Below are 16,107 nucleotides of genomic sequence, written 5' to 3' on the forward strand. Positions count from 1 at the left end.
ATTTGTCCCATCTTCCTCTGATTTGCACCCAAGGCTGCTTATACAACAAATAAATTATCAATTTAAAATTAGTGAACAACAATAAAAGTAGTAATAAAAATTGAACAAGCCAAGCAAACAGATGATGATGATGATGGACTGCCTTCAAGTTGATCCCGACTTATGGCAACCCTATGAGTAGGATTTTCATGGTATGCGGTATTCAGAGGGGGTGTACCATTGCCTCCCTCTGAGGCTAGTCCTCCCCAGCTGGCTAGGACCTGCTCAGCTTGCCACAGCTGCACAAGCCAGCCCCTTCCTTGTCCCCAACTGCCAGCTGGGGGGCAATGGGCTCCTGGGGACTATGCAGCTTGCCCACGGCTGCACAGGTGGCAGAGCACTTAACCCCTAAGCCAGTCACTGTGGGGGTGATCTTAAGCTGGCCCTCGACACCCAGGAGACATGAGTGGGGATCTGAACTCACAGGCTCTGGACTCCCAGCCAGGCTCTCCTCCCCACTGTGCTATACCAGCAAACAGAACCAGCAGCAATAAAAATCAAGCTATGCTCAAGAAAATACACATAGTACTCAAGTGATAACAATGTGGGTATCAGGCAAACATCCTCAGAGAAGGTATTTTGAAGACAAGGTGACATCAACAAGAAGTCATTGCCTTCATTTCCCACCCACCCACCTCTAAAAGTGTTCTGATGATGATCAGGTTCATACAGAAGAAGGTGATTCTTCCAAGACTCTGGGTACAGATATTCACATTTTTAAAGGCCAAACAGAACTCTGAATTGTTCTCAGAAACAGACATGATGAAAAGCCAAACTGTGAGCCTTCAGCTTAGAGCATTAATTGTGTGCGTCCCCAGATAGTGATGCAAGGGAGGAAATCGCATCCTTCCACATGTGCCAGCTCTCATGGGAACACCCGCAATCCTGGGTGATCCTGCAAGAGCACCTGAGGGGTGGAGTCAGGCCTGGGCCTTTAAAAGGCCTTGGCCTGCCAAGTGCCAGCCTCTTTCTTTGTGTGCCATCCACCCACCCTTGTTCCTAGGGTGAAACTGAGCTGTTTAAAACTGGGTCGCTGATTAACAGGGCCAGACAGGAATTTTTCCTCTCAACAAATCTGGCCCCACTGTTGAGCAGGTTTTTCCACCTATCTCTCAGTGGTTCACTGTGCAAATGTTAGCCACTCATATACCTCTGTCACAATTTAAGGCAGAAATGGCACTGGGCAGGGGGACCCTCATAAGGGGTCCAGTGGGGTACATGATGGCCATGCCCTTAGCTTGGGAAGGCATCACCTCTTCCAGCTAATAAAACCCCCAACTGGTTGGTCAGCAGGACCACAGGTGCCTTAAGTTCCCACCTCACTTGGGTCTAATGCTGGGCAACTCCCAAGGATATTTCCCAACTGCTTGTTGGTCGACTCAGCATTCCCTTAGCAAGGGCTACTGGAATGAAGTGGATCCTTGCCCTTCTGCCATGCCAACCCCTCTTTACTTATATATTTATTTATTGCATTTATATACTGCTCCATAGCTGAAGCTCTCTGGGCTGTTTACAACAATTAAAATCATTAAAAACAAATGTACAAATTAAAAAAAACAAATTAAAAAAAAACAATTTAAAAACACATGCTAAAATGCCTGGGAGAAAAGTCTTGACCTGGTGCCGAAAAGATAACAATGTTGGCACAAGGCACACCTCATCAGGGAGATCATTCCATAATTTGGGGACCACCACTGAGAAGGCCCTTTCCGTTATTGCCATCCTCCAAGCTTCCCTCAGAGTAGGCACCTGGAGGAGAGCCTTAGATGTTGAGCATAGTGTATGGGTGGGTTCATGTTGGGAGAGGCAGTCCATCAAGTATTGTGGTCCCAAACCGTGTAAGGCATTATAAGTTAAAACCAGCACCTTGAATCGAGCTCAGAAACATTCAGGCAGCCAATGTAAGCAGGCCAGAATTGGTTTTATATGTTCGAACCATCTGGTCCCTGTTACCAATCTGGCCACTGCATTTTGCACAAGCTGCAGTTTCTGAACCATCTTCAAAGGCAGCCACATGTAGAGCACATCGCAGTAATCTAACTTGGAGGTTACCAGAGCATGGACAACTGAAGCCAGGTTATCCCTGTCCAGATAGGGGCATAGCTGGGCCACCAACCAAAGTTGGTAGAAGGCACTCCGTGCCACCGATGCTACCTGAGCCTCAAGTGACAGAGATGGTTCTAGGAGAACCCCCAAGCTATGAACCTGCTCCTTCAGGGGGAGTGCAACCCCATCCAGGACAGGTTGGACATCCACCATCCAGTCAGAAGAACCACCCACTAGCAGCATCTCAGTCTTGTCTGAATTGAGCCTCAGTTTATTAGCCCTCATCCAGTCCATTTTCGAGCCAGGCACTGGTTCAGCACATTGACAGCCTCACCTGAAGAGGATGAGAAGGAGAAATAGAGCTGTGTGTCATCAGCATACTGATGACAACACACTCCAAAGCTCCAGATGACTGCACCCAACAATTTCATGTAGATGTTGAACAGCATGGGGGACAGAACTGACCCCTTTGGAACCCCATACTGGAGAGTCCAGGGTGCCAAGCAATGTTCCCCAAGCACCACCTTCTGGAGCCAACCCACCAAGTAGGAGGGGAACCACCGCCATGCACTCCCAACTCAGCCAGTCTTCCCAGAAGGATACCATGGTCGATGGTATCGAAAGCCACTGAGAGATCAAGGAGAATCAACAGAGTCACACTCCCCCACTCACTCTTCCGACAGAGATCATCATACAGGGAGACCAAGGCTGTTTCCGTGCCAAAACTAGGCCTGAAACCCGACTGAAATGGATCCAGATAATCAGTCTCATCCAAGAGTCTCTGGAGCTGGTCTGCAACCACTCATTCAAGGACCTTGCCCAGGAATGGAACATATGCCACCAGCCTATAGTTATTAAAATTTTCTGGGTCCAGAGAGGGTCTCTTCAGGAGTGGTCTCACTACGGCCTCTTTCAGGCAGCCAGAGACCACCCCCTCTCGCAGAGAGGCATTCATCACTTCCCTGGCCCAGCTGGCTGTTCCATCCCTGCTAGCTTTTATTAGCCAAGAAGGGCAAGGATTCAGCACAGAAGTGGTTGCACAAACCTGTCCAAGCACCTTGTCAACGTCCTCAAGCTGTACCAACTGAAACTCATCCAAGAAATCGGGACAATGTTGTGCTCTGGACACCTTGCTTGATTCACCTGCTATAACACTGGAGTCTAAGTCCTGGCAGATGCTAAAGATTTTATCCTAGAAGTGCCTAGCAAATTCATTAGAGATGGCCTCAGATGGTTCTACCATGTCCTTGGGGCCAGCATGTAATAGTTCCCAGACAATTCTGAAGAGCTCTGCTGGGTGGCAGATTGATGATTTGATAGTGGCAGCAAAGTATTGGTTTTTTGCTGCCCTCACTGCCCCTAAATACAGCTTACCATAGGCACTTACCAGTGTATAATTGCATCCACCAGGAGTTCGTCTCCATCTGTACTCAAGCCGTCTCCGATATTGTTTCATCGCTCTCAGCTCTGAGGTATCCCATGGAGCCGTACGAGCTCTACACAGAAGAGGACACTCAGGAGCAATTGTGAACTGCCCAGGTCATTTCTGTATTCCACAGTTCAATCAGGGTTTCAACAGAAGCGCCAGCCCTATCAGCCGGAAAACTCCCCAGAGCCCTTTGGCAACCATCCGGATCCATTAGTCTCTGGGGGCGGACCAACTTAATAGGTCCCCCACCCTTGCAGAGGGGAAAAGCTGCTGTGAGTCTAAACTTCAGCAAGCAGTGATCTGTCCATGACAGAGGGACTGATGTTAGACCCCCCCACATTCAGATCACCATCTCCATGTCCAGTTGCAAAAACCAAGTCTAGGGTATGCCCTGCTACATGTGTTGGGCCAATGGCATATTGGGACAGTCCAATGGTTGTCATGGAGACCATGAAATCCTGAGCTGCCCCAGATAAGGTGGCCTCAGCATGGATGTTGACATCCCCCAGAACCAACAGTCTGGGGGATCTCAACAGAACACTAGAGACCACCTGCGTCAGCTCAGCTAGGGAATCTGTTGGGCAGCAGGATGAGCGGTACACCAACAGAACCCCAGTCTGTCCATCTGACCCAACACGAGGTGCAAACACTCCAGACCAGTAGTCACATGAACAGGGTGCTTGCAGAGAGAGATGGAGCTCCTACAGACCACAGCAACCCCCCTCTCCAACCCTCAGGTCTACCCTAATGCTGAACCAGGTACCCTGGTGGGCATAGCTGGGAGAGACTGACTCCTCCCTGCTCACCCACCCAGGTCTCGGTTATACATGCCAGATCAGCTGCCTCATCCACAATTAAATGGTGAATTAGGGAGATCTTATTATGCACTGATCTGGCATTTAAGAGCAGCATCCGGAGGTCTGTGAGCTGGCTGATAACAAACCTGCAGGTGTGGGGAGGACCGGAACAAGGCACAGTCATTAACTGCCTGGCAAGTCCTCCTCACAATGCCATATCTCTGTCTACCTGTCACTACACTAATTGGGGCCCCCTCAAGTCTCTCCACTTGGCTCTGAGTCCTCTCTCCTAGGCACATAATTCAAAACCCACAAAAAGCCAGACAGTCTGCAGAGCAGGAGCCACCTCAGCCAGCCAGCTTCTGTGTTCCCTCCAGGGAAAGGACGGGTGGATGGTATTAGCAACAGCTGACTGAGTACCTGGGGTCCTGGTTCTGCAAGGAATGACAACCTGCAGAGAAGAAGTCCAACAGGGAGAGGGCAGTGATGGTAGTCAAGCAGCAGCAAATGGCTCTCCTTCTTCCGGGGGGTGGGGTGGTCCCCTTCCTCCTGCAGGCACTAGGTCTCCCAAGGCACCTCAGCCAGCTTATGTATCCCCTCCAGAAAAGGGACAGGTGGACAATATCAGCAACAGCTGACTGAGTACCTGGGGGCCTGGTCCTGCAAAGCATGACAACTTCCAGAGCAGAAGTCCAACAGGGAGAGGGCGGTGGTGGTAGCAAGCAAGCAAGCAGGCAGGCAGGCAGCAGCAGCAGCAGCAAACAGCTCTCCTTCTTCCCTGGGCTCCAATCTGTAAAGTTGTGGCCCTATTTCACCCATAAACCTGTGTTGGCTGTTGCTAAAAGGTGTGCAACATGCTCCTACTACACAATAGAACTATGCAGGGATAGCATTTTATGTGCTTGTGAGATGGAAGGGAAGAGATTTGGGGGTGGATTCATAGCAAGACTTAATATTCAAGAGCTTTCAAAATTCAGTTTATTTTAAAAGCATATGCTGTGAGTAGGGTTGCCAGGTTCAGGGCCTGAGACTGATCCTGTATCTTTAGGAAAAGACAATGTCAGCCAAATGCAGGTGTTCTTGCAACACTATAATGGGAAAAACCACAAGGTGGGATTCTCCCTTCCCCCTGCACAACTTTTAAAGATACAGAAGACCTCTTGGAGGCTGGGCCTGGCAACCAAGAGGTCTTCTGTATCTTTAAAAGTTATGCCGGGGGGGGGGGGAGGGAGAATTCCACCTTGTGGTTTTTCCCATTACACTGTTGCAAGAACACCTGCACTTGGCTGACTTTCTCTTCTCCTAAAGATACAGGATCAGTTTCAGGCCCTGAACCTGGCAACCCTAGCTGTGAGTATTTTCATACTTCATAATAACCACTAGAAATACAGGTGCTACTAAAGCACAAGTAATAATATGCGGCAGCCCTGTATGCATCGTGCCTTGTACACAGGTATCAAAAGAACGTACCCTAACAACGTTCCAGGATAATTATTATCTTTCTTAAGTATTTCAGGACAAAATCTGGCATAACATTAAATGGCTTTTTGTCCTGTTGTATGACACTCAAGATGAGTCTGCTTTGTAACTCAGCACCTGATTTGTCTAGCTTTTTTTCCAAGTGAGTTTAACAATGCCTGTGAAACAGCATACAATTTCATGTGTATGAATGAGGCTTTACACAGTCTCCATCTGAGATTATTCATGCTGCCTTTTCAGGATCAAAGAGGGATGTATCCTCATGGACCCGTATCTCTTTCCCTCAAACCCACTGTATAGGAATTGCTCTAGAAACAAGTTTTGTTTGAAAGCCGAAAGGGAAATCAGCGGATTGTGATCTGAGAACCGAGTAAATGCAACAAAGCAACAATTTCAAGCTTTCTGGAAGCTCCTTCACATCCAACAGTCCAGCTTAAAATTTATTCTCTGTCATCTATTATTGTCAGTGAGAGCACAGGAGAAAACAAAAAGGAAAACTATAGCTACAAAACATGCAGATGAGGCTGTGATTCGTTTACTTACACTGTTCTTTATATGAAGCAGAAGAGAAAGGTTTTCTACACTACAGAAATAATTACTATTAATTGCTTCTTAGACAGTATCTAAATAATGCTGTCCATCAACTTAACAGGCCAGGATTGATTCAAATTTGTTCTCTGTCCTAGCTGCTGCTCTTACCAATCTGTTTAATAAGATTAAGAAAATTTAACATACATTTATTGTTCTTAATATTGATATTATAGAGGATGATTTTTTTTAAAAAAAACCAGTTTTTGAAAATTGCTACATAAAAATCAGATCCACGACAGAGAATAAGCGAATTAATGGAAAATTCGGTACCAAATCCTAAAGGAGCAGAATTCTACCACATCCCTAACTAGGGTTACCAGATGTCTGGTTTTCAGCCACATACTCTGGCTTTTGGGGGTCCTCTCTGGGTGAGTCAGCTTAATCTCTGAACTCTCAGCTTTCATTTTTTAAAAAAACATTACATTTCTAGGTGGTCTGGTTCTCGAGATATACACCAAAACATCAGCCAGCCCAACCCCAACTGACATGAAATGATCTCTTTGCTGGCTGCTCTAACCCTGCCCTTTCAGGTTTATAGCCAGTAAGTGAAGTCAGGGTTGTGATTGACAAAGGATTCCTGGGCCTCCAGGCAGTCCTTAGACTCCATTGCAAAGGTAGAAACCTATGGTTTTTTCCTGTGTAAGTACCAAGTCTTTTTTTATTTTGTGTTCACAAGTCAAACAAGTTTAAATTTTCCTGGGCTGCTGAAGATGGCAGTGGATTCAGTGAATTCAATAGGACTTACAGTAGGGCCCCACTCATACAGCGGGTTATGTTCCGGACCCCCGCTGTAAAGCAAAAACTGCTGAAAAGCGGAACACATTGACTAAGATAGACCAAAATGGCGCCCGATGGCAAAAAAATGCCGTAAAAGCAGAACAAGCGCAGTAGGAGCGGGGCCACTCTGCAATTGACAACTGTTGTATTAGCGGAACGCTGTAAAGCGAAGTGCTGTAAAGCGGGGCCGTACTGTACTTTTGAATAGACATGGTTAGGATTGTGCTGTAAATTAATGGGACTTTTGAGTAAAGAACTGTGTTTGTGTTGTAAATCTTTCTCACCCTCTCCAATCCTGTTTTTTAAAGCAATTAGGCAGTGTTTGCATAGATATCACCGATTTTATTATGTAGGAAACTAATACTGATTTTATTTATTTATTTCAAAAAATGTCCTGCAATGACCAACTCATTTGGACAATAAACTATTATATGGGGTCTATGTATTTTTACATCTCCATTGTGTGTGAGTGTGTATGGAGTCTTCCCAACAACCCCATGAGGTAGGATTGCTGATTGGAAACCAAGGCAGTTCACAACAAGAAATAAATCTCTTTAAAATCCAATAACCATAAAAACAAGTATAAACACTTGCAAGATAGCTTAAAGTGGCATAATTCTGAATTTTGGGTTGGGTGAGTGTTCCTTATCACTTGAGACTGCAGTTGTGTGCACGCTTCCCTGTTTGAGTAAGCCCCATTGAATACATTGGGACTTCCTTCTGAGTAAACAAACATAGGACTGCACTACAAATATCTTTACAGGTTGTGTAAATAATAAGCATCTTTGACAGTCATGCTTATATAAATATTTCTCATTTAAAGCACATGACTTCCCCTAAAGAATCCTGGAAAGTGTTATAGTTCCCACCACCCTTAACAAACTACAGTTCCCATGATTCTGTAGAGGGATTCATGTGCTTCAAATGTGTGTTTAATGTGCTTTAAATGAATGGTGTGGATCTGCCCTAGGTATGATATGCATTCATTAGTGAATTGAAAAGATCAAGTTTAAAAGATACTTTTTTAAACAGGGCTGTAGCTCAGTGTAGGGCATATGCGTTGCATGCATGAACTGTGGAATGCGGAGATGACCCGGGCTGTTGACACGATCGCTCCTGCGCGCCCTCTCCTGTGTAGAGCTCATACAGCTCTATGGTACACCCCAGAGCTGAGAGCGATGAAACAAGATAGGAGGTGGCTAGAGCGGAGGTGGAGACGAACTCCCGACGGATGCAATTATGCGCTGGTAAGTGCTTCTACCAAGCTGTACTTAGGAGTGGTGAGAGTGGCGAAGAAACAACATTTTGCTGCCACCATCAAGTCATCTCTCTGCCGCCCAACGGAGCTTTTCAGAACTCTCCGAAGGTTGCTTCATTCTGGCCCTCAGGACATGGCAGGGTCATCGGTGGCCCGTTGTAATGAGTTTGCTGGACACTTCCAGAATAAGATCTTATGCATCCACCGGGACCTAGACTCTCAGTTTATAGCAGTTGCTCCTAATGAGGTGTCTAGAGCTCAGTCTTGTCATGTTTTATTGGATGAGTTTCAGTTGGTTCAGCTCGAGGACGTGGACAAGGTGCTGGGACAGGTGCAGGCTACCACTTCGGTACTAGATCCTTGCCCCTCTTGGCTAATAAAAACTAGCAGGGATGGAACAGCTAGCTGAGCCAGGGAAGTGATAAATGCCTCTTTACGAGAGGGAGTGGTTCCTGGCCGCCTGAAAGAGGCGACAGTGAGACCGCTTCTGAAAAAACCTTCCTTGGACCCAGAAAATTTTAACAGCTATAGACCAGTGGCAAATGTTCCATTCCTGGGCAAGATCTTGGAACGAGTGGTTGCTGGCCAGCTCCAGGCGCTATTGGATGAAACCGATTATCTAGATCCATTTCAATCGGGTTTTAGGCCCGGTTTTGGCACCGGGACAGCCTTGGTCGCCCTGTATGATTTTATTTATTTATTTATTTATTTTTAATTTCATTTATATACCACCCTAAGCCTGACGGCTCTCTGGGCGGTGTACATAAGGGATAAAAACAGCACAATATATAACTACAATAAATATAATAAAGTCAAAAACCAAAAACAAACAAATAACAACAAAAAGCAAACAGCATCATAATACAACACTAAAAAGTACAGTTAAAATACACTTTAAAAACAAATTAAAATACACTTTAAAATGCCTGGGAGAATAAAAAGGTTTTCACCTGATGCCGAAAGGATAGCAGCATCGGTGCCAGGTGCACCTCATCAGGGAGACTGTTCCACAATTCGGGGGCCACCACCGAAAAGGCCCTAGATCTAGTCACCACCCTCCGAGCTTCTCGATGAGATGGCACTCGGAGGAGGGCCTTAGATGTTGAGCGCAGTGTACGGGTAGGTTCATATTGGGAGAGGTGTTCCACCAGGTATTGCGGTCCCATGCCGTGTAAGGCTTTATAGGTCAAAACCAGCACTTTGAATCTAGCCCGGAAACAAATAGGGAGCCAGTGCAGACGAGCCAGAACAGGTGTTATATGAGTGGACCTTCTGGTCCGCGTCAACAGTCTGGCCGCTGCATTCTGGACTAGCTGTAGTTTCTGAATTATCTTCAAGGGCAGCCCAACGTACAGCGCATTGCAGTAGTCCAATCTAGAAGTTACCAGAGCATGAACAACAGAGGTGAGGTCATCACCGTCCAGATAGGGACGTAGCTGGGCTACCAAACAAAGATGGTAGAAAGCATTCCGTGCCACCGAGGCCACCTGGGCCTCCAGTGACAAGGAAGGATCGAAAAGAACTCCCAAGCTACGAACCTGTTCCTTCAAGGGGAGTGTAACCCCATCGAGAACAGGATGAACATCCACCATCTGGGCAGGGGAAGCATTCACCAACATCGTCTCAGTCTTGTCTGGATTGAGCTTCAGTTTGTTCGCTCTCATCCAGTCCATTATCACGGCCAGGCAACAGTTTAGTATGTTAACAGCCTCACCTGAGGAGGATGAAAAGGAGAAATAGAGCTGCGTGTCATCAGCATACTGATGACAACGCACCCCAAAACTCCTGATGACCTCACCCAGCGGCTTCATGTAGATGTTAAAGAGCATGGGGGGCAGTACCGATCCCTGTGGGACTCCACAATGGAGAGTCCAGGGTGTCGAGTAATGTTCCCCAAGCACTACCCTCTGGTGACGACCCACCAAGTAGGAGCGGAGCCACTGCCAGGCAGTACCCCCAACTCCCAACTCCATGAGTCTTCCCAGAAGGATACCATGGTCGATGGTATCAAAAGCAGCTGAGAGATCAAGGAGAATCAACAGGGTCACACTTCCCCTGTCCCTCTCCTGACAAAGGTCATCATACAGGGCGACCAAGGCTGTTTCGGTACCAAAACCGGGCCTAAAACCGGATTGAAATGGATCAAGATAATCAGTGTCATCCAAGAGCCCCTGGAGCTGGCCGGCAACCACCCGCTCCAGCACCTTGCCCAGGAACGGAACATTCGCCACAGGTCTATAGTTGTTCAAATTATCTGGGTCCAAGGAGGCTTTCTTCAGGAGTGGTCTCACTACTGCCTCTTTTAGGCAGTCAGGGACCACTCCCTCTCTCAAAGAGGCATTTATCACCTCCTTGGCCCAGACGGCGGTTCCGGTCCTGCCAGCTTTCACCAGCCAAGAGGGGCAAGGGTCCAGCACAGACGTGGTCGCCCGCACCATTCCAAGGATCTTGTCAACATCCTCAAGCTGCACAGACTGAAATTCATCCAAGAAATAAGGACAAGACCGTGCTCTGGACGCTTCATTAGGTCCAACTGCTATAATAGTGGAGTCTAAGTCCCGGCGAATGCATGCGATCTTATCTTGGAAGTGCCCAGCGAACTCGTCACAGCGGGCTACAGAGGAATCTATAATGTCCCGAGGGCCAGAGTGTAAAAGCCCTCATACAATTTTAAAGAGCTCCGTTGGGCGGGAAAGTGATGACTTAATGGTGGCAGCAAAATAGCTCTTTTTTGCTGCCCTCACGGCTACTATGTATCGCTTAGAACAGGCACTTACCAAGGCATAATTGCATTCATCGGGAGTTTGCCTCCATCTGCACTCAAGCCTCCTCCTCTCTTGCTTCATCACTCTCAGCTCCGGGGTATACCATGGGGCTGTATGAGCTCTACATAGGAGGGGGCGCATGGGAGCGATCATGTCAACCGCCCGGGTCATCTCTGTATTCCACAGTTCAACCAGGGCCTCGACAGGAGCACCAGTCTTCTCAGTCGGAAAATCCCCCAGAGCCCTTTGGAAACCTTCCAGATCCATTAGTCTCCGGGGGCGGACCATTTTAATAGGTCCCCCACCCTTGCAGAGGGAAAGGGATGCTGTGAGCTTAAACTTCAGCAGGCGATGATCTGTCCATGACAACGGAATAGATGAAAAACCGCCAACCTCCAGATCACCATCCCCATGTCCAGTGGCGAAGATCAAATCAAGGGTATGTCCCGACACATGCGTCGGGCCAGTAACAAATTGAGACAGCCCCATGGTTGTCATGGAGGCCATGAAGTCCTGAGCTGCCCCAGATAAAGCAGTCTCGGCATGGATGTTGAAGTCCCCCAGTACCAATAGTCTAGGGGACTGCAACAATACCTCCGAGACTACTTCTATCAGCTCAGTTAGGGAATTTGTTGAGCAGCAGGGCAGGCGGTACACCAACAAAATTCCCAGTCTGTCTCTCTGGCCCAGCACAAGGTGGAGACACTCCAAGCCAGTCGTCACCTGGACAGGGTGCCTGGTGAGTGAGAAAGAACTCCTATAGATAGAGCTATGTCGGGAGAGGGATGGAGGGAGTGTAACTCTGTTGATTCTCCTTGATCTCTCAGCAGCTTTTGATACCATCGACCATGGTATCCTTGTGGAGAGGCTCGCGGAGTTGGGAGTTGGGAGTTGGAGGTACTGCTTGGCAGTGGTTCTGCTCCTACTTGGCGGGTCGTCTTCAGAAGGTAGTGCTTGGGGAACACTGCTCGACACCGTGGGCTCTCCAATGTGGAGTCCCGCAGGGGTCAGTTCTGTCCCCCATGATTTTCAACATCTATATGAAGCCGTTGGGTGCGGTCATCAGGAGATTTGGAGTGCGTTGCCACCAGTACGCTGATGACACACAGCTCTACTTCTCCTTTTCATCTTCTTCAGGTAAGGCTGTCAATGTGCTGAACCGTTGCCTGGCTGCGATAATGGACTGGATGGGAGCTAACAAACTGAGGCTCAATCCAGACAAGACTGAGATGCTGCTTGTGGTTGGTTTCTCTGACCAGACAGTGGATGTACATCCTGTCCTGGACGGGGTTACACTCCCCCTAAAGGAACAGGTTCGTAGTTTGGGAGTTGTTTTAGATCCTTCCTTGTCACTTGAGGCTCAAGTAGCCTCGGTGGGACGGAATGCGTTCTACCAACTTCGGTTGGTAGCCCAGCTACGTCCCTATCTGAGCAGGGAAGACCTAACATCAGTGGTACATGCTCTGGTAACCTCACGATTGGATTACTGCAATGCGCTCTACGTAGGACTACCTTTGAAGACAGTTCGGAAGCTGCAGCTCGTGCAAAACGCAGCGGCAAGACTGATAACGAAGACCAAGCGGTCCGAACACATAACAGCTGTTCTGGCTTGCTTGCACTGGCTGCCGATATGCTTCCGGGCCAGATTCAAAGTGTTGGTTTTGACTTATAAAGCCTTACACGGTGCAGGACCACAATATCTGCTGGAACGCCTCTCCCAATATGAACCCGCTCGTACACTACGCTCCACATCGAAGGCCCTCCTCCGAGTTCCGACTCAGAGAGAGGCTCGGAGGGTGGTAACAAGAACTAGGGCCTTCTTGGTGGTGGCCCCTGAACTGTGGAATAGTGTCCCCGATGAGGTGCGCTCGGCGCCGACTTTGCTATCTTTTCGGCGCCAAGTTAACACCTTCCTCTTTTCCAAGGCATTTTAATCTAATTTTAATCTTATTTAGTTTTAAACTTGTTATAATTGATTTTAGATTTTCATTTTTATATGTGTTTTTGTTTTATTATGATGGGTTATTGTATGTATTTGTATTTTTGCTGTACACCGCCCAGAGAGCTATGCTAGTCGGGCAATATAAAAATTTAACAAATAAATAAAAAATAAAATAAATGCAAAGGTCCATAATACAATTTCTGAAAAAGTCTATTGCCTGGAATCCTGGAGAGCCAATGCTAGTCCATGTCATCAGTACTGAGCTAGATGGTATTAAATGGCCTGAGTTGGTATAAGGTAGATTCCTTTGTTCCTAAAAGTGAAACAGACCCAAGGGCCACAGTGACTCCAACATTTATTTATGTATTTTATTTACAACATTTATATACTGCTTTATTGTAAAAAACCTAAAAGCAGTTTACACAAAGAATTAAAACAATAAAATTATTGGCAAAAACAGTTAAAGACAGGTATTTAAAAACATTCAATATATATATAAAACACAATCACTTCTACATGCTGGGATAGGCTTGCCTAAACAAGAATGTTTTTAGCAGGTGCTGAAAAGAGTAAAATGAAGGTATCTGCCTAATGTAAATAGGCAGGGAGTTCCAAAGCGTAGGTGCTGCCACACTAAAGGACTGATTTCAAGAGCAGAACAAGTACTATGTAGCACCCATAACATGGAAAGCACATCTTGAACTTGGCCTGGTAGCAAATCAGCAACCAGTGCAGATTTTGGAGCAGAGGTATTATGCGCTGATAGGGTCTCACTCATGTCAGCAATCATGCCACAGCATTCTGCACTAAGTTCACCCCCTGGGTCAGGTTGTGCTGCATGGGGATTTCTGTGACCTTGGCTGACTGGCTGCCAGGATTTGTTTCGTTTTGGTTTTTGGTTAGGAATCCTGACCGGTTGTGAGATGCTGAGTTTTCTGCCTTACTCATAGGAATTTTGTTGTGGTTGGTATGGTATTGCATTTAGGAAATCCACTGTCTTTTATCTTTATTTTTCTGTTTGCATTTCATTTACCTTTAACCTCACTCCCTTACATCCATTGAAGCAACAACAGTGGTTCCATGCGCTCAGCTCAACCCCCTTAAACCCACTGATGATTCACCTTGTTGGTTACATTATGGTTTGTTTCTTCCCCAACAGTGGCAAAAGAGAATTCACATACTGGGAAGTGTGGCTGCAACTGTTGTTGTTCCCAAGCTGCTGTCTGTGAAGGTAGATCAAAGCATGTGTGTTTTCTCTCTGTCAATTATTACGCACTGGAATTGGATTGGCTGTCAAAGTGAGTTTATAGCAGCCCACAAGGTAGACAGAAAAAGGTAGAGAATCTTCTTACTCTTATTCATTTCTCAGACGTTTTTCAGAAGTGAAGGGTCAAATCTGTAAAGAAGTTTGGAGCAACCATGTTGAAAGGTATGGGCAGGGCATTCCAGGCAGGGGGTTGCCAACCCTGCTTGGATATGGATATCTTTGCAGAGGATCCCTAGTCAAGATTTACCAACAGCACAATCCAAACCATATCTACTCAGAAGTAAGTCCTGTTGAGTTCTGTGGGACTTAGTAAGTGTGTTTAGAATTGCAGCTTTCAGGAGCATCCATCTTTACTTCTGAGTGCTCCTATCTAACATCTCCACAACACTAGGTTCCTTTCTTCCTACAATGGCCTTCTGGTGACTGGGCTGGCCTGAGGGCACTTAAATTCTTATTTCCAGAATCAAGTAGGCTAGATTAAATGTCCCCTACCCAGGCTCTATCTTTCAGCTAAGGTTTCCATTTTAATTTCCAATCAGAGAAATGTTTTTGTTTGAATTGTATGCTCCAAGCAACTGTGGTTGATGCTTAATGTATCATGCTTAATGACATCACTTTGGCCCACCCCATGACATCACTATGGCCCATCCCTATGATATCACTATGACCTGCCCCCATGACATCACAAGGGCCCACTCCTGAAATCTCAGGCTTTGGGATGCTTCTGACCTGGCAACCCTATCCCTAACAGCAATGAAACAACATTTACTATAAAAACTGGCAGAGTTCTTGGCTCTAGTTCAGACACTGGCTGCTGCAGTGGCATTATGTGTGGCAGGGCCTGGAACTGGGTATGGAGCTTTCTGGAGCCTTGATCAGGAGTATTTCCTTTGAGCTGGAGATTGAATATGGGGAAATTTTAGTACACAAAGCAGGTGATCTAAAACAAAGCTATGTCCACCAACCTTTTTAAGAAGTATGTCTCCAAACCCTACTCAATATGACAGAACATGGGATATAGAATCATAGTATCGTAGAGTTGGAAAGGGCCATCGAGTCCAATCCCCTGCTCAGTGCAAGAATCCAAATTAAAGCATACCCAACAGGTGGTTCTCCAGCTGCCTCTTGAAGGTCTCCAGTGTTGGAGAGCCCACTACTTCAGTAGGTAATTAGTTTCTGGGGCATTGGCAGGAGTGTAGTCATCCAGGGTCTCAGGGGTTCTTAGACCCCTTACTGTTTGGGGAGCAGGGTCCCAGCTGGGTCCCTATGTCTCCAGCATCCTACAAGCCAATCAGCAAGAAAGTAATTTTGTTTCTGTCTTCCAAGGTATTAGTTATCCCTCCCAATTTTGTATCATCTGCAAATTTGATAAGCATGCCCTGCCAAGTCATTAATAAAAATGTTGAAGAGCACTATGCCCAGGACTGAACCCTGAGGTACTCCGCTCGTTACTTCCCCCAGTATGAGAAGGAACCATTGATAAGCACTCTTTGAGTACAATTCTATAGCCAAGAGTGAACCCATCCCAGCCCACATTTAGCTAGCTTGCTAATCATAATATCATGGGGATTACCCAATCAAAAAATGAGATAAGATTAGTCTGGCAGGATTTGTTCTTCATAAATCTATGTTGGCTTCTAATAATCACTGCATTGTTTTCAAGGTGCTTGTGGATTGACTGCTTTATAATCTACTCCAGAATTTTCCCAGGGATCGA

At 46.6% G+C, this 16,107-nt stretch overlaps 1 protein-coding gene across 7 annotated transcripts in view; it reads right to left on the bottom strand.

Moving 5' to 3' along the window:
* Nucleotides 1-16,107, bottom strand: part of POU6F2 (POU class 6 homeobox 2) — a 502,018-nt gene that overhangs the window by 265,904 nt on the left and 220,007 nt on the right. Inside the window, exons 1-2 of one of the 7 annotated variants that reach the window (XM_061586056.1) lie at nt 4,732-4,854; nt 3,473-3,581 (exon numbers count right to left, since the gene is read on the bottom strand). The exons of 5 other annotated variants lie outside the window; for them this stretch is intronic. In XM_061586056.1, the coding sequence (XP_061442040.1) occupies nt 3,473-3,509 (37 nt within the window). In that variant the 5' untranslated portion in view covers nt 3,510-3,581; nt 4,732-4,854. Of the gene's footprint in view, nt 1-3,472; nt 3,582-4,731; nt 4,855-16,107 lie in introns of those variants that run through there. One more of the 7 variants, XM_061586058.1, reaches the window with a different exon arrangement.

Source organism: Rhineura floridana, chromosome 10 (genome assembly GCF_030035675.1).
Source record: "Rhineura floridana isolate rRhiFlo1 chromosome 10, rRhiFlo1.hap2, whole genome shotgun sequence".
Taxonomy (NCBI): Eukaryota; Metazoa; Chordata; class Lepidosauria; order Squamata; family Rhineuridae; genus Rhineura; species Rhineura floridana.